Raw genomic sequence first — 24418 nt, 5'->3', positions numbered from 1 at the left:
TGGAAGAACAAACATATACAGTAAATGGTCGGACACTGAGGAGAGCAGCAGAACGGAGGGATCTGGGAATACAGACACATCATTCTCTGAAAGTGGCATCACAAGTGGACAGGGTTTGTAAAGAGAGCTTTTGGCATCTTGGACTTCATAAATCAAAGTATAGAGCAGAGGAGTAAATCATGAACATCTGTAGACACTGGGGTTGAAGTTAAAAGACAAAATACTGGAGAAGCTCAGCAGGTCCAACAGGGTCCTTTATGAAACAAAAATAAAGATACAAAACTGTTTCGGGCTTTAGCCCTTCATCAATGTATGAGAAAATGCCGGCAAGCATCCAACCAAAAAGGTGGGGGGGGGGGGGTGGCAAAAGCAGGAGATGATAGATGGATAAAGGAGGGAGGGGACAGCAGTGATCGGGGAGGGGGCATTGATGGGTGGGGAAGGAGGGGAGAGGAGAGGTCGAAAGACAGGAAAGGGGGAGGGGAAAGAAAAGGGAAGCAAGTTTAACAGAAAGCAGAGAAGTCAATGTTAATGCCATCTGACCACCCATAGATTGGAGGAACAACACCTTATTTTCTGTCTGGGCCCCCTCCAGTCAGATGGTCTTAACATCGACTTCTCTGCTTCTGCTAAACACTTGCCTTTTCTTCCCATCCCCCTTTCCTGTTTTTCCATTTCTCTCCTCCCTTCCCCCTCCTCCTACCCAGCCATCCCCCCTCCTCCACCTCATTGCTGCTATCCCCTCCCTCCCTCCTCCACCTATCATCTCCTGCCTTTGCCACCCCCTCTCCCCCCCACCTGCTTGTTTTGGCACCTGCCGGCATTCTTTCATACCTTGATGAAAGGCTCAAGCCCGAAACAACCATTATGTATCACTATTTTTGTTACATAAAGGACACTGTTTGACCTGCTTGGCTTCTATTGAGTATAGGAGTTGGAATGTTATGATAAAGTTGTATAAAACATTGTTGAGGCCAAATTTGGAATATTGTCTGCGGTTTTGGTCACCGAACTACAGGCAAGATATCAATAAGATAGAAAGAGCACAAAGAATTTTACTAGGATGTTGCCTGGACTTCAGGAACTGAGTTACAGGGAAAGGTTAAACAGGTTAGGGCTTTATTCCCTGGAGTGTGAAGAATGAGGGAGATTTGATAGAGATATTTAAAATTATGAGGGGTGTAGTGATTACTTTCCTATTTTCCTGTTGTCACTTAGAGAGCTAAGTGCGAGTCTAGTATGCCACACATTACAGTCATTCTAAGATTCTGTTGTGTTTTCCAAAGACTTTGTTTATGTACACATGCATTGAAGGCGTTGGTAAAGAATCTTCAAACTATAGCAATATTCCGAAGATAAACAATTGAAGACAGTCTAAAAAAATTAGCAACTGGCACTCACCCCTCTTCAAAGATGAATAACCAAACTAAAACTAATTCTATAACCATTTCCCTCATGCACAAGTACAAAGGCATATTTTAACCCTGACAATACCAGATGTCCATTCTGGCTCCTACATCCCAGCCCCTATTTATTATACCTAAATAATCATTTACAAACATAAAGAAAATCAAAATGTTAAATACAATTAAACATCATGCAATAAAATAGCAGTATAGCAGTAAAGTTCAAAATAATAAACTGTCAACCAGGCTTTTCTGCCTCTTGCAGAAGGCAGAGCTTGTTAATCAGATGGTACAGAAAGGGATTCTTGGTCAGGATCCAAACCTGATGTATTAAACCTTTCTTGTCAACAATCATTCCAGTTTCAAGGTGGTGAATCATTGATAATATAACCATATAACAATTACAGTATGGAAACAGGCCATCTCGGCCCCTCTAGTCTGCATTGATGGAAGTGAACTCCATTAGTCCAACCACCTGCTCCCTGCCCATAACCTTCCAACCCTCTCACATCCATGCACTCATCCAACTTCCTCTTAAATGACAAAATTGACCCTGCTGCAACCACCTCTTCCGGAAGGTCATTCCACTCAACCACCACTCTCTGAGTGAAGAAGCTTCCTCTTATGTTACTTCTAAAGTTTTCCCCCTAAACCTTAACTTATGACCCTTCATTCCAATCTCTCCTACCCTCAAGGGAAGAGCCTAATTCTTTACTTCTTATATTACTTAGAAGAAAGATCTCTGGATTTTTTGGTATGTTGCTTTTTGTGATTTTATTTAATACCTGATTTAGATCTTCCCAAAACTTTTTCACTTTCTCACATGCCGAAATTTCATGTACTGTTGTTCCCATTTCCTTCTTGCAGCGAAAACATCTATCTGATAATGTTGGATCCCATTTTTTAAAACTTTTGGGGCGTGATATATAACCTATGTAACTAATTATACTGTATCATGCATAACCTTGTGTTTATTATATTCTTCATAGTTCCAGAGCATAACTTTTCCCATGTTTCATTTTTTTATCTTTATGTTTAAATCTTTTTCCCACTTTTGTTTGGGTTTATAGCTTATTTCATCATTTTTCATCTCTTGCAGCTTAATGTACATGTTTGTTATAAATCTTTTTATTATCATTGTTTTTGTAATCACCTATTCAAAGCTGATTCCTTCTGGTAATGTCAGTCTGTTTCCCAATTTATCCTTTAAGTAGGCTTTCAGTTGATGGTATGCAAACATTGTACCATGAGTTATTCCATATTTGTACTTCATTTGTTCAAATGTTAATGAATTATTTCCCAAAAAACAATTTTCTATTCTTTTAATTCCTTTTCTCTCCCATTCTCTAAAGGAAAGGTTATCTATTGTAAAAGGGATTAGCTGATTTTGCATCAATAATAATTTTGTTAGTTGGTAATTTTTTTTTCCCTTTCTAAGTGAATCTTCTTCCATATATTGAGTAAATGATGCAGTACTGGTGAGCTTTTATATTGCATCAGCTTTTCATCCCACTTATAAAGTGGGATGTACCTTCTCCTCTATTTTATCTAGCTCTATCTTAGTCCAATCTGGTTTTTCCCTTGTCTGATAAAAATCCGATAAATACCTTAATTGTGCTGCTCTATAATAAATTTTAAAGTTTGGTATCTGCAAACCACCTTGGTTGAGCCATTCTGTTAATTTATCTAACGCTATCCTTGACGGGAAACCCGCCTTTCCATAAAAATTTCCTTATTATTCTCTTTAGTTCATTGAAGAATTTCTCTGTTAAGGGAATTGGTAATAATTGAAATAAGTATTGTATCCTTGGGAAGACCTCCCTATCAATGTTAGTGGTAATTCTTTCCAATGTTCTAAGTCTTCCGGTAATTTCTTCATTAATGGCTGATAATTTAATTTGTACAGGTGGCTTAAATTATCATCTAATCTAATACCTAGGTATCGGATTGCTTGTGTTTGCCATTTAAATAGTGATTCTTTTTTAAATTCTGGATTATCTGCATTACTCATTGGCATCGCTTCACTTTTATTTGCATTGATCTTGCACCGTGATATTTCTTGATATTCCTTCAATTTCTTATGTAGTTCTTTTATTGATATTTCTGGTTCTGTTAAGTTTACTATGATGTCATCTGCGAATAAACTGATCTTATACTCCTTTTCCTTTATTTTTATCCCTTTTATTTTATTTTTTGTTCTCAGTTCTGCTAATGCTTCTATTGCTAAAGCGAACAGTGAGGGAGATAGTAGACATCCCTGCCTAGTTGACCTACTTAATTTAAATTAGTTCGATACATATCCATTTACTGTCACCTTCGCCAATGGTCCATTATATAATGCTTTAATCCAATTAATATATTTTTCTGGTAGATTGAACCTCTGTAATACTTCGAATAAATAATTTCATTCTACTCCGTCAATGGCTTTTTCTGCATCTAAAGCCACTGGATGAAGCATAAAAAAGATTTATTATGCTAGCCTTAGCTGTAGCAAAAAAAATGTATATTGTCAACTTGGAAATCAGAAGAGAGCCTGAGAGTAAAGCAATGGTACATAGAAATTAATAAATGTATTCCATTGGAAAAAATAACATATAATTTAAAAATTAAAATCACATTATTTGAACAAATTTAGGAACTGTACATGGAACATAACAGAGAGGGCTTGCCTCAGACCTCCACCCTCTAAAATAATAAAATGATAAGAAGACAAAATGACTTGATCCAGTGTGTAAAAGTAGATGACACAATTTTCTTGTTTATTTTCATTGTGTGATGACATTGTTTAATGGCTTTATTGTATTGTATATGTTGAACGCTTAATGGGTTTGGGGGGTGGGGTGGGAAGGGAAGGTAGGGGGGATAAAAGGGGAGAAAATGCCACTGGGTATATTTAAGAGGGAAATGTTTGTATGTATTTTGATTGATATAGTTCACAGTGTGAAAAATTTTTAAAATTTTAAAAAATGGAAGAGCCTGTTCACATCTATTCTATCTATCCCCCTCATAATTTTAAATACCTCTATCAAATCCCCCCTCAACCTTCTACACGCCAATGAATAAAGACCCAGTCTGCTCAATCTTTCTCCGTATTCTAGATACTGCAATCCAGGCAACATTTTAGTAAATAATCACTATGTCTTCGGTCGTGAAGTTATGTTTGATTGTAGTCCATTTCTGTCGCTCGTGTAGCTGGGGAAGATATTTTGTAATCCATCTTTTCCACAATAAATCCAATGTAAATTGCACTTCCTTCCATCTGAGACGAGCATGTATGTCTCCTTTCTGAAACTGCCCGGCAGCAAAGATGGCATGCTTTTAAGGAGGAGAAGATGATTAAGAGTAAATGCTTCAAGATCATGTGGATCATTAGGAGCCTTGGTAATTGGACAACTATTAAGAATAGCCTCAACTTCACAGAAGACAGTGTGAAGACCCTCATCATCAAGGTTCTGTACAGTTAGGATGGAATTGAGAACCTTACTCACCGATCTAATTAATCTTTCCCATACTCCATGGTGTGAAGCAGCGGGGGGATTAACAATCCACTTGGTTCCCTTCTGCCATGGTGCATTATGAATTTGAGCTTGATTCCAGTTGTCAATCACCTTCTTCAATTTGTGTTGAGCCCCCACAAAATTGGCACCATTGTGAGAATGTAGTTCCTTCACCTGACCATATCTGGCAATAAAACGTTGAAGGGCATTGATAAAAGAGCTTGTGTCAAGCAATGATACTATTTTGACATGAATTGCTCTAATAGTTCAACATGTGAAAATAACATCATAGCATTTTACAAAACATCTTTCACGTTTTACTTCAAAAGGTCCAAAATAATATACTCCAACATATGCAACATATGTTCCTCAGGAAAAAGGCAAATCTGCCATTTGTTGTTGACCAGGACAAGCATTCCTACGTCAACAAATAACTCATTTTGATACATTTTTCATGATTAACATAGTAGCCCCTGGTATCCAATATTTTTGGTGTAGTTTAGATAATATATGATTGTGTCCACTATGACCTACCTTTTCATGAATATGTCAAAGAATTAGACCAGAAATATGAACATTTTTAGCTAGTATAATGGAATGTTCATCTCTTCTGACATTGCTGAGTTACTAAATCATCCACAAACTCTTAATACCCCACCATTCCGAATGGGATTAAGATTACGAATATGGCTGGTCCTTTTAATATTCATTCCCCTTTTCAAACTTGTGATCTCATCAGTAAATTCTTTTCTTTGGCAAAAGTGGATTATTTCAGTTTCAGCATTAGCCAGCTCTTCAACTGGGAGACCTCTGTTTTCCTGAGTCACAAGATGACTTGTATCCTTTTGTGACAAATCTCTCTGATCGATGTTATCTGAATGAAGCTGAACAAGGACACCGCTTGCTTGTTTCTTCCTTCTGCTACGAAACATGAGCAGTCTTTTAAATCTAAACATCCATGCTACTGCCCTTTTCAAATGAGTCCAGGATGAAAAGTTATGGATTATGCAACTCACTATATCCATCAATTCAGATGTAATTTGAATGGTATTTACTGTTGCGGTCTTGATTTCAGAGTCCTGTGATGAGATTTCTTCTAATTTGTCACGATTTTGAGGCCACTCTTCCCGAGGTCAAAGAAGAAACTGTGGTCTAAACTTCCATTTTCAAAAAAAGATTTGATTTTCCAACCTTGGGAAGTCATATCTGCTGGGTTGTCAACTGTATTGACACACCTCCACTGTAGAAACTTTACCAATTACATTAATTCTGTTGGCTACGGAAGTTCAGAACCTTATGGTCTTATTGTTGATGTTTTTGAGGACTGAGGTGCTATCAGTCCAAAATCTGGAATTTGTTCATTTCATTTGCAGCTCCTTTCTCCACATCCTATCCATTGTCACAGCAGTCAGTTCCATTCGAGGGATAGTGACTGGTTTTAATGGCGCTACTCTTGCTTTCCCCATTGCAAATGCACAATGTGCTTGTCCATGGATATTATGTAGTAACAGGTAACTAACAGTTCCACAGCCATTCTCACATGCATCAGCGAAATGAGCTGATGCAACCGTTCTAAAATTAGTCAGTTTGAAATATTTATTAACTTTGAAGTCTTCCAGCTTGTAAAGATCTTGAATCCAACACATCAATTCCAGTACAATGGAGTCTGGTATCTTATCATCCCAACTTTTCCTGCACAGATTTTGCAGGATCTTCTTGGCATTCAGGATGACTGGTGCCACTATTCCTAAGGGATCATATACCCAACTGGCGATGGAAATAATCCCCTTGTGAGAGGTCAGTCCTTTAAGGTGATTTTGAACTTGGAGGACAGACTGAATACACCATTTCACACCTAACACTCTTTCCACAGGAAGGTTGTCATGGTCCAGTCCAAATTCTTCTTCTGCTTTCTCAGTTTCAGGTATGGCAGCCAACACGTAACATCTGTTACTTATCCATTCGGTAAGTAGAAAGCCTCACTTGAGACAAATTGCTTGTATTTCATGATAAAGAGCTATTGCATCTTTTTCTGAAGTGATCCACATAGAAATTATTAATGATGGTATTCGCAGCTTGATGATTAAACTGTTCCATATTGTCCTCAGCACATTTCTTAAGAGCAAAGTTTGCATAACTTGGAGGTCAAGTTGCTCCAAATAAGTGCACATATTCCACCTTATCCTGATTATGATCTCCAGCAGGCCACCATAGGAAAAGTAACAATTCATGGTCTTCATTTGGTATTTTTACCTGGCAACAATGGCAATAGGTTCTAGCCATGACCCCCATCAATGTATTACTCAGTTCTGATCCCTGTAAGAGCTGAGAATTGACGGAAATGTCGCTCCACAGTCAAACACCACTCAAAGTTTCTTCTTTTGAGGATGCAAAACTCCATGATATGGTAAATACCATTTTTTTTTGCCATCATTACATTTTAATATATTATCTGGTACATTCTCTGCATAATCTTGAAATATCATGCCAGACAGGAAGTTGATATAGTCTGAATGAAAAGATGAACCTTTCTTGAATCTTTTCTTTAGATTTGATATATATTGCTCTGCAACACTTTGACTGTAAGGCATGCATATTTTCCTTAAGTAATTCAATGCAATAATGGCCATCGACTAGCTTGGTAGATTTTGAGATTAAATCCAAGAATTCTTGATCTTCCTTTGAAGGTTCTTGCTTGTCCTTGAGACATTCAGGGAAGTCAGCCTTGAATTGCTATTCCCACAGTTTAATAACTGATATTCTGTTGACATGTAGCCGATTGATCCTGATCATTATTATTTATTCCTTTTTAAGTTCCGTCCGTCCAAGCCTAGTTTTGACAGGTAAGGTCCATTTACATCATTCCGTATTACCTTTAATGATTCCAAAGCCTTTGATACATTTGAGCCAATCAATAACTCTATTTCAGAGTTAATTTCAGGAAGAACATTTCTCTGATGCCTCCACTGATCAATGTCGTTTCAATGTGGGACATTCCCTTTGTGCAGAGGCCTAGTCTCTTGAATGTATATGTCCAGAAGATCCTAATAATCATTGCTATTCATACCAACAATCCCTAGGCCAGAACAATGTTGGTTTCCACAATCTTATTTTGACACATGCTTCAGTAGAATCTTTGACTTTCTTCCCTGTAGATTGAGCGTTTTCATTAGCTTTTCTCTGCAAAATGGTGCAGTGCTACCTGGGTCTAACCTAAATATGCATTATTTCATTCCCTTCCTTGGCTTTGACTCACATTGGTACTATTGAAAGCTTACAGTCATTTTCACCAGCCCCAACTTGTTTGAACTGAGTCTATAGCAGTGTTTTCCTCTGTTTCTTTCGTTTCTGTTTGTTCCCTTCCCATATCCTTCTTTTCCATTTTTTTTTGGAAGGATGTGTAGCATTTTGGGATGTTTCAGACCCACATATGTCACAATTGAATCATTTCTTGCAGTTTTGCTGATGTGTCCTTTACACTGACAACCAAAACATATCCCATTCTCCTTTAACTACTTTCTTATTATCTGGCTTCTTTTCAAGCTCTGTATGTATTTCCAAAGCCCATACGCCTCACAGATTGCAAGCTTTTTTTCTCTTTAATTTCTTCATCCTTTTCTTTCTCTGCCTTCTTCTCTACAGCAGTCATAGTAGTGGCGAAGATACTTTCCTTTATCCTTGATTGAGGTTGTGTCTTGGATCCTGTCACATTTTTGCTCACCATTCTTGACCCTTCCATGTACTAATTGAGGAGCGACCTCCACGATTCAAGGAATTGTACCAAATCCTCAAAAGTAGGAACTTGATTATTTCTTATTTCAAGATCACAAACCTTTGTTTTCCACAAATCCCTCAGCCAGAAAGGCAATTTCCCCAAGAAATTTAAGGCACGTTAAGTTCACAGAAATTGCTAATATTTACCATGGCATTACAACATCCTCTTAAAAAGAGAATGTTTGCTTGCAAAGCCTTTGTGTCCTTTTATTGATGGCCATGAAAGAGCCTTCTCGACATAAGCCATCGTGATTGTTGCCAAAATGCCTTTGTTGTAATTTCTTTGCTTTTGTGAATCCTTCCTCTGGATTCATGTGCATGCAGCTTCTGACAAATTCCTTTGCCAGCCCCAACGTAAACTATTCTAAATAATAAAGACGTTCTCTGGCATTTCCATCCTTACTTTAAATATTGTATTCAAAGGATGTTATGAATGCTTGATACTGAAGTAGGTCTATATCAAAGATCGGAATCTCTTTTTTGGCCATAGAAGGTAGACTATGTTGCTGCATTAACAATGCAGTAATATCATTTTGGGTCTGCAGGACTGATAATAAATTGCCTTGTTCTCCTCCTCTTGTCACGGGCAATATATCAGGAAGTGGCATGTACCTTGTAGCATGAGATGGGGTCATATCTCTGTCCACAGTGGATGCAATCGGTATCTGTGGACCACTAAACCCATATGCTGTGAAGTCTTTCCCACGCACATGCATGCATACTGGCAGGGTCAAAGGTATCATTTCCACATTAAGTGGTCTCTTTTCCTGTTGTCCTCTTCCCAAACATGGCTCCTTACTCTCAGAAACCTTGGATGGCTTACTTCGAACATTAGAGATCTTTGAGATTCATAGTACTTTCATTTTGGCCTTAACAGTGGCAATGTTTGTATCCATCTCCAGCTGCACCTTTTTTCTCCCTAGCCGTTTCTCCAGTTCTTCCAAGGCATGTTTTTCCTGTAGCATTGCTCACCTTGCCTCGAGAGTGGCCAATCAGCCTCATCTTTCTTGGGTGCCAATGCAGTACTTGAAACCTTTGAGCTTGCTCCTGAACTTTGTTTACTTCTCACACTTCTGTTATGAGACCAGAGGACCCCAAAACTCAGCAGCAATAAATATTCACCAATACAAATGGTTACTTAAACAAAAGTTGCTTTTAATTATCTTTAAATATGAAAATAGAATCAAACTTTAATTTATATCTATTGATTTACTTAACTTAACAACCCCCTTCTAATTCTAAGTGCATGTGTTTAAGTTCAGAAAAGTTCTTTTGTTCACAGTCCAATCTTACTTCTTATTCCTCCAAGTTCACTGGTTGCAGGCAATTCTTATAGAGTGCACAGAATTTAGCATTTATAAAGTTCACCAGGCTTTGGTGCTTGAAAGGTAAATGATTTCCTCTCAGGAAGGTTCTTGTTGGTTTTCAGAGAGAGATTTGTTGTTCTAGGACATCCACAACTGATGTTCTTCCATCAGCCACTCCAGTGTCTTGCTGACGAAACTTGGCCCTTCAGGGTTCTCCAGATGATAACCTCTTTCTTTCACATCACCACAGAGTTCCTTTTTGTTTCACTTATTCCAAGTGAAACATTAGACAGCTAGTCCTCTCCCCTTGCATGAAGCACAAGGGCTTTGACCGGGCCAACTTACAAATGGGCTTCTACAAGCTTGTGAGCTTGTCCTGTTTCAGTCCCAGCTGCTGTCTGCTGGCTGTAACACTGTACAAGATATCTCTGTCTCTCTGTCTCTCTCTCTTTCTCTCTCTGACTCTCTGAGAGAAAGTTTGTTTGACTCTCTCTGCTTGCAAAACCACATGACTCTCTCAGAACTGCAAGCTCTCTTCCAGACAGCACTGGCTCCGGCATGCTCTTTCATCTGTTGCCCGTTGTAAACAACAATCCATTAGTGAAGTCTCTTGAGCAATCTTCAAAGCTCTTGCAAAAGCTGTAGAGCCAATGGGGCAGCGCTCCAGTATTTTAAATAAGATCTGTTTTAATGTGTTTGTATGTGACTGACTCTAACAAACTTTTCCTAATTTATCTCCCAGAAACATATCTATACATATACTCTGTCACACTTCCAATAGTTGATGCGCTGGGCTCTGGTAGAATATCACTCTGCAATTCAGGTTGTTTCCATTTTGAGTTGTTCGCTCTTTTCAACAGCATCCAAATGGCTGATCTTAGATTCTGATGATGTCTTTTTCAGTAATTATTTCGAGAGTTTGCTTTTGGTGGCCACAAGCTTCTCGGTTTCCATATCTTCTTTCAGTCTTATAACAAGAATAACTTTGGTTCCACCTGTAGCTAAACCCCTTTGCTGTAATAGATCTCAAAATAGATCGTCTGTGACTTCACCATTTTGCTTTGCATCCATCTGGCTGCTGCCATCCGTATGCACCTGTGGCTCCATAACCAGCCTAAACAGAGCAGTCTTCTAAACCATTCATAAAGCGGTCTTTAAAAATGACCCCTTCAGGGTGGCTTCAGATATCTGCCAACAAGATAAGAACTCTTAAAGAACAGCCTAAAATATTCAGAGTCCAACCGACATGATGGAATTTCCAAATTCTCAATGACTGACTGCAATCTCTCTACTGCATAACTTTTTTAATAGACTTAAAAAATGGTAGCGACTACTTTCCTATTTTCTTGTTGTCACTAAGTGCGAGTTCAGTCTGCGATGCGTTTTGATCATTCTAAGATTCTGCTGTGTTTTTTGGTACAATACAGATGTACATTCTGGGTCCTACAAGAGGTGTAGATAAAGTAAATGCAAGTAGGCTTTTTCCATTCAGATTGGGTGAGACAAGAATTAAAGGGCAATTTGAAAAGGGAACATTTGGAGTATCATGCAGAGTGATGAGAGTGTAGAACGAATGGCCAGCGGAAGTGGTGAATGTGAGCTTGATCGTGATATTTAAAGGACACTTGGATATCTGCCTGTACATGGACAGGAGCGACATGGAGGGCTATGCTCTGGGTGCAGGTCAATGGGACTGGGGCAGAATAATAGTTTGGCATGGACCAGATGGGCTGAAGAGCCTGTTGCTATGGCTCTGTGATACCTAGCTGGTTGATCTATATAGTCTACAGGCATTTGAATAGAGCCCAGATACACTTCTCATGTAGTCTTTAACCAGCTGCTGCTGACACATGAATGAATGGAACTGCTAACTTTAATTAAAAATGTTAATAAAGCCAAGAGTAGTTTGACTTTGGTCAATCATTAATTAATTTATATCCCAATTTTATGAGGGAAAAATAGCTCATAATTATTTTTCATTATTTTGAATTTTTAAACTTTTGTACATATTTCTGGCCATTGGAGACATTTAATAATCGATTGACAGCACAGGCTGAAAGAAGGTCACTGGGGCAGTGCAAGGCCAGGGGTTCGATCTGCACTGTCTGAGGCCCACTCGTGCTTGTGTGATAATCTTTTTGGGAGGCTGGGAGCCACGTGATCACAGAATACTGGTCACAGTCTTTGGTGACACAGTGGTAAACCCACAGGACATGGGCTGGGTCCCAGGAAATCCAGCACACTCTATCCTGGAAAATCTCAATATAGAAAGGCCCGAATTCACAGGGAATTCAGTCTCCCACTTAATTTTCAAAAATTAAGAGTTTTCCACTGGGCAAAATAAGGTAAGAAATGTTCATTTCACTGCTAGAAGTTAATTGCTTGGTCCTTGTAACATAAGGAATCAATGAAACATTTGCCTGCACAAGGTGAAATTTCCTCATTACATTTCTGAAGTAGTAATGGGCAAATTGACTTGACTTTCCAATGACTTTCCTGCTTTAATTTTAAATTCTTTCTCCATTTGAATGGAATTTTTAATGGTGAAGTCAAAGATTACTTGGATTTGTGACAGAATATAGATAAGTTTTTGGGAGATAAATTGGGGAAAGTTTTATTAGTGTAGGTAATATACAAACAATTTAAAACTGATCTTATTTAAAATCCTGGACCTCTGCTCATGCTAGACATATCAGCTTCACAGTCTTTAAAAGAACTTTGGAGAGTGCCCAAGAGACTTCATTAATGGATTGTTTTTTATAAAAAGGCAACAGATGAAAGAGCTTGTTGGAACCACAGACAGTCTGGAAGAGAAAAATGTCATGTGGTTTTGCAAGCAGAGAGAGAAAAAGAGGCTTTCTCTCAGAGAGGGGGAGAGAGACACACAGAGATCACTACTACAGTGTTACAGTCAGCAACAGCAGCTGGGACTGGAACAGGACAAGCTGGCAAGCATGTAGAAAACCCATTTTGGAAGATGGGTTGTGAGTTCTTAGTTCAGCCTGTTAATGCAAGAGAAGAGGACTGGCTGTCTAATGTTTTATTTAAAATAAGAGAAACAAATAGGAACTCTGTGATGACCTGAAAGAAAGAGGTTATCATCTGGAGAACCCTGAGGGGGCAAGTTTCTTCGGCAAGACACTGAAGTAGTTGATTAAAAGGAATCAGTTATGGGTGTCTGGTGAACAACAAATCTCTCTCTGAAAATTGAAAATTACCTTTCTGAGCAGTAACATTTATCTTTCAAGCACCAAAGTCTGGTGAACTTTATAAATGTTAAATTCTGTGCACAGTATAAGAATTGCCTGGAACTAGTGAAATGATGGAATGAGAAATGAGATTGGACTGTGAATCAAAGAACTTTTCTTTTTTTTTAAACTTTATTTAAAATTTTATGACATGAATAAAATAAAAATTACATTTAAAGAAATAATAAAAAATAAGATAATAAAAATTAGAATCTTTGGCTTGGCTTCGCGGAAGAAGATTTATGGAGGGGGTAAATGTCCACGTCAGCTGCAGGCTCGTTTGTGGCTGACAAGTCCGATGCGGGACAGGCAGACACAGTTTCAGCGGTTGCAGGGGAAAATTGGTTGGTTGGGGTTGGGTTTTTTCTCCTTTGCCTTTTGTCAGTGAGGTTAAACTACACAAATTAACCCTCCCAATAATTATAACACAACATTAATCATCTAATTTAAAATTAGTCCAACCCTCCCCCACCAAAATAAAGAGTGAAGAATTAATTAACAATGTTGTAAATAAAATAGAAAAAAACCCACTTACAAAAAAAGGATAAAACTTAACAACAAAAAAATTACTAACAACAAAAAAATATCAATACTAAAATAATACCCTTAAACATATATTTAAATCAAACATAATTCATGTATTTAACAAATTAAATCCACTTTAAAACTAAGTTCATATATTAAAATCATATATCAACCACATATCTGTTATACAAAAAATCATAATTAATAATACATAAATACAGAATTTCCATTAATACCAAGTTTCCTTTATAATTCATCGAGAGAACAAAAACATCCCTTAGAAAAACAATCAGATAAACTTTTTATTCCCTTCCCCTCCCCTTATATAAAAAAAGTAAAAAAAGTTCAAACTCTTATAAAATTCTCCATATTCTTCATTTATAACATCTTCAAAATTCTCTATTGAAATTAACTTAATTTTATTAAACTCTTCTCCCTCAATGTATTTGTACTTAATTTTCTTCTTTTTCTTCTTATCACCTTTCTCCTCATCTTCCTCTTCATCTAATTCAACATCCTCAATTTTGACTTATTATCTTCTGTGACATCATCCTCTTAAAAAAGAAAGAAAAAAAGAGAAATAAAAACCCAAAAAAAAGAGAAAAAAAGGAGAGAAAAAAAACCTCCTAATTCCCTCTCAATTACAATCAGAAAACAAAAAGAGTTTAAAAAAAAAATATTTATTTAAAAAAAATCTTCACTTCTTAACCCAAAAATTAAAAAGAAAAAAAAACAGGTCGGAGGTCACAACTACCTCCTCCTGTTTAAACCACCCAAAGTGGTAACTCCCCCAAAATATTGGGTGTGAGATAACTCACACTGATGACTTCTGGAAACTAGTACCCACCCAGTTCCCTCTCCCAACTCCCATTTCATTAAACTATCATCATTATTTAAACTATTTAAACTCTTCTCAAAACAAAAAGATAAAAGATTTATTTTTTTTAAATCAACGTTACCACTTTGGTCACCATTGCTTCCATTTCTTTTAAAAAACTGGATCCCACCTTACATCTCTAGTCTCTTTGGAGACCTTGAAGGACTACATTGTTCCTGAAACTGCATGATTGGTAGAGACTGAGCAAAGTCCATAACCTCTTTAGGATTGTCAAAGAACTTTGGCTAATTTCCATCCTAAAAAATCTTCAGTACCGCAGAATACCTGAATGTTGCCTTATGTCTTTTTTTCCACAACCGTTCTTTCATAGAATTAAATTCGCGTCGTTGAAACATAATTTCTTGACTCAAATCTTGATAGAAGAAAACAGGATTATTCTGAACCATCAAAGGAGATCTATTTTGCTGGGCATTTCTAATAGCCGTACATAAAATTGTCTCTCAGTCACAATAGTTTAAACAACGGATCAAAACAGATCTTGGATTCTGTCCTGAAAAAGATTTTCTTCTTAAAACTCTATAAGCACGTTCCAGTATTAAACCTTCAGGGAATTTATCCTGTCCTAACACTCGTGGAATCCATTCAGTAAAAAATTTTCTTGGATCTGGTCCTTCTAGCAAACCAACAATTTTCACGTTGTTCCATCTAGATTGATTCTCCAAATAATCAAGCTTTTTTGCTAATTTTTTATTTTGGATCTGCAATGTTTCAATTATTCTATTTTCATCTTGAAGTTGATCCTGTGCATCGACTAAACCTTGATCACACATTTCAAATCTTTCAATGGTTTCAAGCTTAAAAGCTCCATTAATGACTTCCGCCATCGCATTAATCTTGGAAATAAACAGGTTCACAAAATTAGCTAAGTGACTCGATACAGAATATATCTTATCTTCAAGATTCTTAATAGACATTTCAACAGAAGTAGATTCAGGCATAATAGGGTCTTGCTGTTCCTTAGAGACCACGGGATCTTCTGTCCCTTCCCTTAATTTAGTATCTTTTCTAGCAGTTTGACTTCGTATAAAAATCCCTCTCAAAGTCCCCCCAGCAATGCCAGGAGACTGAAGATCAGGGTTATCTTTAAGCCAAATCTCTTTAATCATCTTCACTGAATCGATGTCTGGAAAAACCGTTGTAATTGAAGATGCATTTTGCAGCGCCACCACTGTAGCAGTCGAATGACAGCTCTTTAACTCTCCAGCTGGTGGCGCCCCAGCTGATTCAACTGTCAAAGTCAAAGTCTCAGTAACAGCACTCACAGTGGCCGTTGTGTGAAATACTGGCACCCGTCCAGCTGTTAAGTGCGACCTTCAGAGAGCCTCACCGGCTTAAAATGGAGTTTCAATGCCAAACTCTGTACGTCTTCCTCTGGATCCATTTTACGCTGAGTCCTGGCTTCTTGTAAACAAGTAGGCTCAGACAATTTCAGAAAATGTAGTTTTTTAACAGTCTGTTGATGTTTTCTTTTACCTTTTTCTTTGCATATAAACCATTAAGCACTAATCCAACACCTCTTATTATTTATAAACTTTCAAAAGAACTTTAACAGGCACTTAAAGACAAAACAATAAATCAGAGTCAGGAGAGGTCTGGAAGGCACGTCTGTTCCCTCCGCCATCTTGCCACGCCCCAATCAAAGAACTTTTCTAAACTTATACATACATGACATACACGTGCACTTAGAATCAGAAGGGGGTTAAGTTAGGTTAAGTTAATAGTAATAAGTTAAAGTTTGATTCTGTTTTCATGTTTAAAGATAATTAATAGCAACTTGGTGAATATCTATTGCTGCTGGGTTGTAACAGAAAGTACATTTTCTGGTTAATATCTTATTATGCTGAACAATCTTCTCTTTACAGTCCCACCAGTGGTCATGTTGAATATCAGTTTTTTACCAAATGGACAGAAGAAGGTTCAATGTATGGCTTTGAAGGGTAAACCAGCGGCAATTATTGCCTGGAATAAGAATATTGCTGGAAATTCCACACCCATTTCAATTGATAACAATGAATGGACTGTGTCTGTGGGAATCCAGCTCATTACAAATGTCACCTTCAATAAGGAGGAGCCAATCTGCCTCATAAATCACCCAGCATTCAACAAAATGCAGAACTACACCGTTTCCCTTGGTATGTTTGTAATTTAGTCTTACAATGTAATTTGTTTGTTAAAATTGTGATAGTTTGCTTTGCATTATGTATACATGACAGAGATAAGAGATTTTCTATGGATATTATGATGAATAAGAAATAAATTTAAGTAGTCTGCAACCATTTGGAAAAATCAACCCTTTTCATTAGGCTCCCACCAATGTAAGTGTTTTATGAGATAAATAATTGCCAAGCCTTTATTGCTGAAACATAAGTTCAGTGAGTTGATTCAGTGGTTTTCTAATTCACTTCAATATAAGTGTAGTGCTGCTTGACTTTGTTCACCAATCACTGACAATTATCACTGTGACAGGTTACGTGAAACTCTGTTTTGGTATTCTATGTGAAGCAAGCCATTAACTATCTGGATTTTATTTAGGAAGATGGCTTCCCATGAAATTCACACGAGCTGTTTCCATTATCAGTTAATGTCCCTAACTATTCTGAAATGCCATACTTGGCCTCTCACCACCTTTCGCAGAGAGAAAACAGTCCTTCTGAGTGAAGCCATGCTTCACGTGTGAATCTGCAGGGGTCATCTACTGCATCCAGTGCACCCACTGTGGCCTCCTCTACATCGGAGAGACTGGACACAGACTGGGAGATCACTTCGTTGAGCACCTTTGCTTTGCTCCTGCAATAATACGGATGTTCCTAAAGCCAACTATTTCAATTCCACACACCATTTCCACACTGGCATGTCTGCCCATGTCCTGCCAAACTAAGACAACTTGCAGATTGGAGGAGCAACATCTTATATCCCATCTGGGCATTAACATTGACTTCTAATTTCCATTAACTTCCTTCTCTGAGACTCTCTCTTTCCCTCTCCCTCCATCTCCAGATCCCCACTCCCTTCCCTTCCCTCTCCGATTAGAGAGCTGTTCCCTTACCCCATCACTTCTTAGCTTTGTTCTCTTCTCCGTTCCCACCTGAATCCACCTATGGCATCTTCTCTGTTTGCCTGTACCCCACCCTGGCATTTTCTCCTTCCTCCTCTGCACAATCCCCTCTCCCCACCTATTTTTTGTTTATATCTGATAGACGACTTGGACCAAAAACGCTGGTTACCCTTTACTGCCTCTGGACGTTGCGTGACCTGTTAAGTTTCTCCACGACGTTTGTGTGATACCTTCAACCCCAGCATCTACAGACCATCTTGTTTAACTGCCATGAACACCTAATACATTCTGCCAGTCAGACATTCAATATAATTCCACAAGGGCTGCAATTTGACCCCAGTTTGAATCCGCTGGTGTCTATACGAAGTTTGTACATTTTCCCTGTGTCCACGCGAGTTTCCTCTGGTTTCTTCCTACTCTTCAAAAATGTACAGAGTTTGTAGGTTAATTGGTGTGTTGGCAGCACACGGGGTCATGGGCTGGAAGGGCCTGTTACCGTGCTGTATCTTTAAATCAAAATTAAATTAAATTAAAAGGATGTTACATTCTCCATGTGACTAAATTCCCTTCCCAATGTGCTCAGGCTTCAAGTAGGCAGGGTTGTTCACATATAAAGGCCACATTCCTGGTGTAGAGCTCGTCGAAAGAATCAAAGACTTGTTGATCCAAACCAAGGCTTTTATTAGCAAAAGACAGGAACTCTTCACAGGTGGCTGACCAGTCCGGAATGATCCGACCTGGCTAGGGACACAACCCTTTAAGGCCCAGACAGTAGGCGTGGCTAAACTCTCAGCCAATCACTGTAAGCACAGTCTAGATACTGTAACTATATACACTATATACATTGGTGATAGATCTGTACTATCACACCTGGGTTGCTGAACCTCCATAGGTTCCAACTTGAAACCTATTGGCACCTACCTGAGTCAGTTCTGCTCACATGTTGTCCTGATCATCTGCAAAGTCCTGTCCTTCAGGAAGCAGTTGTCAAGGAGATGTTTTTCTGTCATCTTAGTAGTTTCCAAACACATTTTTTCTCCACATAATGGATTTGAGTAATGTTCATGTGATGCACTTATCTAAAACATTACCATCACCACTGTGGTCTGATCTATTTCTTCCTTGTCATGACTCAACGTCTGTTTACGAAGCTTTGTCCTGTTTAGTCATTTTGTCAAGTGTTTTCAAAAGTGCGAGGCTCTGGTGATAAATTTGTGAATGCACATGATGAACTGCAACTAAATGAGCATTGCCATCGCATTTGTGATTCAACAGTGAAGCAGTTGGTTATAGACTCAATTCTCCCTGCAGGAAAGGAAGCACAAAGTATAGGATGATACTTCAGTGCAGTCCTCTCGAAACATTAAACCAAACACATTGCCTGCCCCTCAAAACCACATATCATTATTGTGTATCATTGTTTCAAACTATCGGGAACTTTACCTGACCAACATTTATTTATCTCGCATCATTGCCCAGAAATAGATCATCTACTCATTGACACATTATTATACATGTGATCTTATCACATCAAACTTGGCAGCTATTTCCCTGTATTCCTATGTTAGGGTTATATTTCAGAATGACTTCACTGGCTATGAAATAGGTTGGAATGTCCTGAGTTTATGAAAAATGACAAATATAACTGCAAGATTGTTTTTCTCTTCCAAGCTGTGAAATTTCCTTTTCCAAAAGAACACCTAAACATTTGCACCCTCACAAATCTTTCAGTGTTATTTTCCAGCATACTTTTTCCATTTTCCATAATTTCAGTTCTATTTCCTATCATTTTCAAAACATGCCTTGAAGCATCTGATCCATAAAATACTCACGGTAAGATTTTCCAGCACACTTGACCCCAGCATGTGCAGATTTTCTTCTTTAACTCCAAAGGTAATTATATGTTTGTTTTATACCTTTTGAACAGGTTTAGATACTGTGGACAACACCAGTTTGATGTCACTGCAATTAAACTACAGTAAGTCAAATTTACAGAAATATGTGACAAAATTAGACTGCAGTATATACTATTTCTGACTGTTGAATTCCAAAATTAGTTGCTTGTCAGAAGAATTTCAGTAATAAATGTTAAGTCTAAATCTGAAGCAAGGGAAAATATGTTAACTGATGTGCGAGATTGTGTTCCCTCATTTTGATCGGATCGATAATACTCTTATCAAGAATTAAGTAGAATACAATTGATTCACTCCACATGACATCAAGACCAAAGGCTGCAGGATCAGACTCTATCCCGCTTGCAGAGCCAAAGACCTGCCTCTCTGAATTAATTGTGCTCATGTCAAGCTGTTCCAGTATAAACACTGGCAGCAACTAAGAAATATGGAAAACAGTCCAGATGTGTCCTGAGTTAACTTTTCTTTTTCTTTGGTTTGGCTTCGCGGACGAAGATTTATGGAGGGGGTAAAAAGTCCACGTCAGCTGCAGGCTCGTTTGTGGCTGACAAGTCCGATGCGGGACAGGCAGACACGATTGCAGCGGTTGCAGGGGAAAATTGGTTGGTTGGGGTTGGGTGTTGGGTTTTTCCTCCTTTGCCTTTTGTCAGTGAGGTAGGCTCTGCGGTCTTCTTCAAAGGAGGTTGCTGCCCGCCAAACTGTGAGGCGCCAAGATGCACGGTTTGAGGCGTTATCAGCCCACTGGCGGTGGTCAATGTGGCAGGCACCAAGAGATTTCTTTAGGCAGTCCTTGTACCTTTTCTTTGGTGCACCTCTGTCACGGTGGCCAGTGGAGAGCTCGCCATATAACACGATCTTGGGAAGGCGATGGTCCTCCATTCTGGAGACATGACCCAACAAGTGCAGCTGGATCTTCAGCAGCGTGGACTCGATGCTGTCGACCTCTGCCATCTCGAGTACTTCGACGTTAGGGATGTAAGCGCTCCAATGGATGTTGAGGATGGAGCGGAGACAACGCTAGTGGAAGCGTTCTAGGAGCCGTAGGTGGTGCCGGTAGAGGACCCATGATTCGGAGCCGAACAGGAGTGTGGGTATGACAACGGCTCTGTATACGCTTATCTTTGTGAGGTTTTTCAGTTGGTTGTTTTTCCAGACTCTTTTGTGTAGTCTTCCAAAGGCGCTATTTGCCTTGGCGAGTCTGTTGTCTATCTCATTGTCGATCCTTGCATCTGATGAAATGGTGCAGCCGAGATAGGTAAACTGGTTGACCGTTTTGAGTTTTGTGTGCCCGATGGAGATGTGGGGGGGCTGGTAATCATGGTGGGGAGCTGGCTGATGGAGGACCTCAGTTTTCTTCAGGCTGACTTCCAGGCCAAACATTTTGGCAGTTTCCGCAAAGCAGGACGTCAAGCGCTGAAGAGCTGGCTCTGAATGGGCAACTAAAGCGGCATCGTCTGCAAAGAGTAGTTCACGGACAAGTTTCTCTTGTGTCTTGGTGTGAGCTTGCAGGCGCCTCAGATTGAAGAGACTGCCATCCGTGCGGTACCGGATGTAAACAGCGTCTTCATTGTTGGGGTCTTTCATGGCTTGGTTCAGCATCATGCTGAAGAAGATTGAAAAGAGGGTTGGTGCGAGAACACAGCCTTGCTTCACGCCATTGTTAATGGAGAAGGGTTCAGAGAGCTCATTGCTGTATCTGACCCGACCTTGTTGGTTTTCGTGCAGTTGGATAATCATGTTGAGGAACTTTGGGGGACATCCGATGCGCTCTAGTATTTGCCAAAGCCCTTTCCTGCTCACGGTGTCGAAGGCTTTGGTGAGGTCAACAAAGGTGATGTAGAGTCCTTTGTTTTGTTTTCTGCATTTTTCTTGGAGCTGTCTGAGGGCAAAGACCATGTCAGTAGTTCCTCTCTTTGCGCGAAAGCCGCACTGTGATTCTGGGAGAATATTCTCGGCGACACTAGGTATTATTCTATTTAGTAGAATCCTAGCGAAGATTTTGCCTGCAATGGAGAGCAACGTGATTCCCCTGTAGTTTGAGCAGTCTGATTTCTCGCCTTTGTTTTTGTACAGGGTGATGATGGTGGCATCACGAAGATCCTGAGGCAGTTTACCTTGGTCCCAACAAAGCGTGAAAAACTCATGCAGTTTGGCATGCAGAGTTTTGCCGCCAGCCTTCCAGACTTCTGGGGGGATTCCATCCATACCTGCTGCTTTGCCACTTTTCAGTTGTTCGATTGCCTTATATGATTCATCCAGGGTGGGAACCTCATCCAGCTCTAGCCTTAGGGGCTGTTGAGGGAGCTGGAGCAGGGCGGAATCTTGGACTGAGCGGTTGGCACTGAAAAGATATTGGAAGTGTTCTGACCATCGGTTGAGGATGGAGATCTTGTCGCTGAGGAGGACTTTGCCGTCTGAGCTGCGCAGCGGGCTTTGGACTTGGGGTGAAGGGCCGTACACAGCCTTTAGAGCCTCATAGAAACCCCTGAAGTCGCCAATGTCCGCGCTGAGCTGGGTTCGTTTGGCGAGGCTAGTCCACCACTCATTTTGGATCTCCCGGAGTTTGCGCTGAAGATGGCTGCATGCGCGACGGAAGGCTTGTTTCTTCTCTGGACAGGATGGCTTTGTAAGGTGAGCCTGGTGGGCAGCTCGCTTCTTTGCCAGCAGCTCCTGGATTTCCTGGCTGTTTTCATCAAACCAGTCCTTGTTTTTCCTGGAGGAGAAGCCCAGTACCTCTTCAGTGGATTGCAGTATGGTAGTCTTCAACTGATCCCAGAGGGTTTCAGGGGACGGGTCCGTGAGGCAGGTTGCATCGTCGAGCTTTGCTTTGAGGTTTGCCTGGAAGTTTCCTCTCGCTTCGTCTGACTGCAGGTTTCCAACATTGAACCTCTTTCTGGGGGCTTTATTGTTCCTGGGCTTTGGTTTGAAGTGAAGGTTGAGCTTGCAGCGAACCAGCCGGTGGTCAGTGTGGCATTCCGCGCTAGGCATGACCCTGGTGTGGTAAAACCTACGACCCAAGGACCTGAGTTAACTAAAAGCCACCCAAATCCATTCAACTAATTACCACCCAATCACTCTATTCTCAGTCATCAGCAAGAATAAAAAGAGAGCGTTTCAAAAAGGTACCGGGTTAATTGGGGTATTTTGGCACATGGACTGGAAGGGCAGCAGGGTTGGTGTAGCAGTTACATCAACGCGATCGGGACCGGGATTCGAATCCCACACTCTCTGCAAAGAGTTTGTACATTCACCCCGTGTCTGCATAGGTTTTTTCCCTGGTTCAGAGCCCCCTGCTCTACTCACTTTACACCTACGACTGTGTGACTTGGTACGACAATAACACCATCTACAAATTTGCCGACGACACCAAGGTAGTGGGTTGTATAAAGGAAGGGGAGGAGTCAGCAAACAGGAGGGAGATTGAAAACTTCGCTGAATGGTGCAACAACAACAACCTTCCCCTCAATGTCACGAAAACTAAGGAGCTGGTTGTTGACTTGAGGAAGAGAAAGCCAGAGGTCAAATCCAGTGATCATTGGCGAATCAGAGGTGGAGAGGGTGAGCAAATTTAGGTTCTTGGGAGTCACTATCACACTGTTTGAAGGGCTGTCCCTCCAATCACAGCCTTTCAATGTGCTGTAGCAACAAAACCGCTCACCAATCCCTAGGTCCAGCAGGTGAGAGCACTTGACATTCAAAAGGACTCCCATTTCCACAGCTCCCCACTGAGAACATTGTGGGTTTACTGCACAAGCCATTGCGGCTACGAGAGCAGGTGAAAACCTAGGTGGTGAGTGACTCACCTCCTGCCAAGGTCTTTCCAACATAGTATAGGTGAGGAATGTCCTCACTTCTTTGGATAGGTTCAGCTCCAATAACTGACAAGAAGCTTCACGCTGCCCAGGACAGATCTCCCTGCATGATGGTCAGCAACGAACCACTCCCTCCACCACTGATGCACTGTTGCTGCAGTGCGCATCATCTGCCAAACTCACCGCAGTTACAACTCATCCTGGATGAAGGGTTCACACCGGAAATGTTGACTGACCATTTCTATCCACGACCTGCTAACTTCCTCCAGCAGTTCTTTGCCTGCTCCTATTTTTAATTGCTCCAAATAAATATGATGTTTAAAAAAACACTGACTGGCATTTTACATCATTAGAGGAATACATCAGGTGAGCACAGAGAGTCTTTTACTCCGGTTTGGTAACCAGAGGTCATAGGTTTAAGGTGAAGAGGGGGGGGGGATTTAACACGAAACTGATGGGGGTAACTTTTCTACCCATAGGGTGGTGAGTTAATGGAACAGACTGCTGGAGGAGGTACTGTTGTAATCCATGGATTAGAGGATATGGGGAAAATGCAGGAAAGTGGGATAGATATGGCCAGGCATTTTGGTTGGTGTGAGCTTGTTAGGCTAAAGGGTCTGCTTCCATGTTGTGTGACTCAATAGGTGTTTTTATGCTGGTATTCCACCTCGAGGCTGCTTCCATCCGTGGAGAAAAATGTGAACTTACCTTTTTATGGAGAACCCCTGAAAGGCTACTCCTGTGCCACTTTTATGAAGAGTGGCTCCTTGTAGTGTCCTCTGGAAGTGGGGTGAGCGGGACAGTGACGCTGCCAGTCGCTATGTGGTCTAATACAGGCGCCAAGCAATGGCCGACTTCGTTACCAATAATCCCCCCTCCCCCCACGCAGTTGGAACCGCTCTGGGAAATGCAGAACAGTTCCAGCTGCGTGGGGGATTATGGGTAACGAAGGTGGCCATTGGTCATTCTTCCTGCTCTTTGGA

At 40.1% G+C, this 24418-nt stretch overlaps 1 protein-coding gene and 1 long non-coding RNA gene across 6 annotated transcripts in view; one reads left to right on the top strand and one right to left on the bottom strand.

Annotated features, from left to right (window-relative positions):
* The window catches only part of LOC138738969 (cell surface glycoprotein CD200 receptor 1-like), a 75374-nt gene that overhangs the window by 44082 nt on the left and 6874 nt on the right, over positions 1-24418 (top strand). For all 4 annotated transcript variants that reach the window (XM_069890236.1, XM_069890235.1, XM_069890234.1 and 1 more), the window contains 2 exons: positions 16518-16787; positions 19638-19688. In XM_069890236.1, the coding sequence (XP_069746337.1) occupies positions 16518-16787; positions 19638-19688 (321 nt within the window). The remainder of the gene's footprint in view (positions 1-16517; positions 16788-19637; positions 19689-24418) is intronic.
* LOC138738970 (uncharacterized) lies at positions 13879-24305 on the bottom strand. 2 transcript variants are annotated; one of them, XR_011341913.1, is made up of 4 exons: positions 24144-24305; positions 19543-19672; positions 18632-19015; positions 13879-14311 (listed from the first exon to the last, which is right to left on the bottom strand). It is a non-coding gene; the product is annotated as an uncharacterized lncRNA (long non-coding RNA). The 2 variants fall into 2 exon arrangements; XR_011341912.1 differs by lacking the exon at positions 13879-14311 and having other exon boundaries at positions 18410-19015.

The sequence above is a fragment of the Narcine bancroftii genome, chromosome 7 (genome assembly GCF_036971445.1).
Source record: "Narcine bancroftii isolate sNarBan1 chromosome 7, sNarBan1.hap1, whole genome shotgun sequence".
In the NCBI taxonomy this organism is placed as follows: Eukaryota; Metazoa; Chordata; class Chondrichthyes; order Torpediniformes; family Narcinidae; genus Narcine; species Narcine bancroftii.
This window is presented reverse-complemented; position numbering and strand designations above follow the sequence as displayed.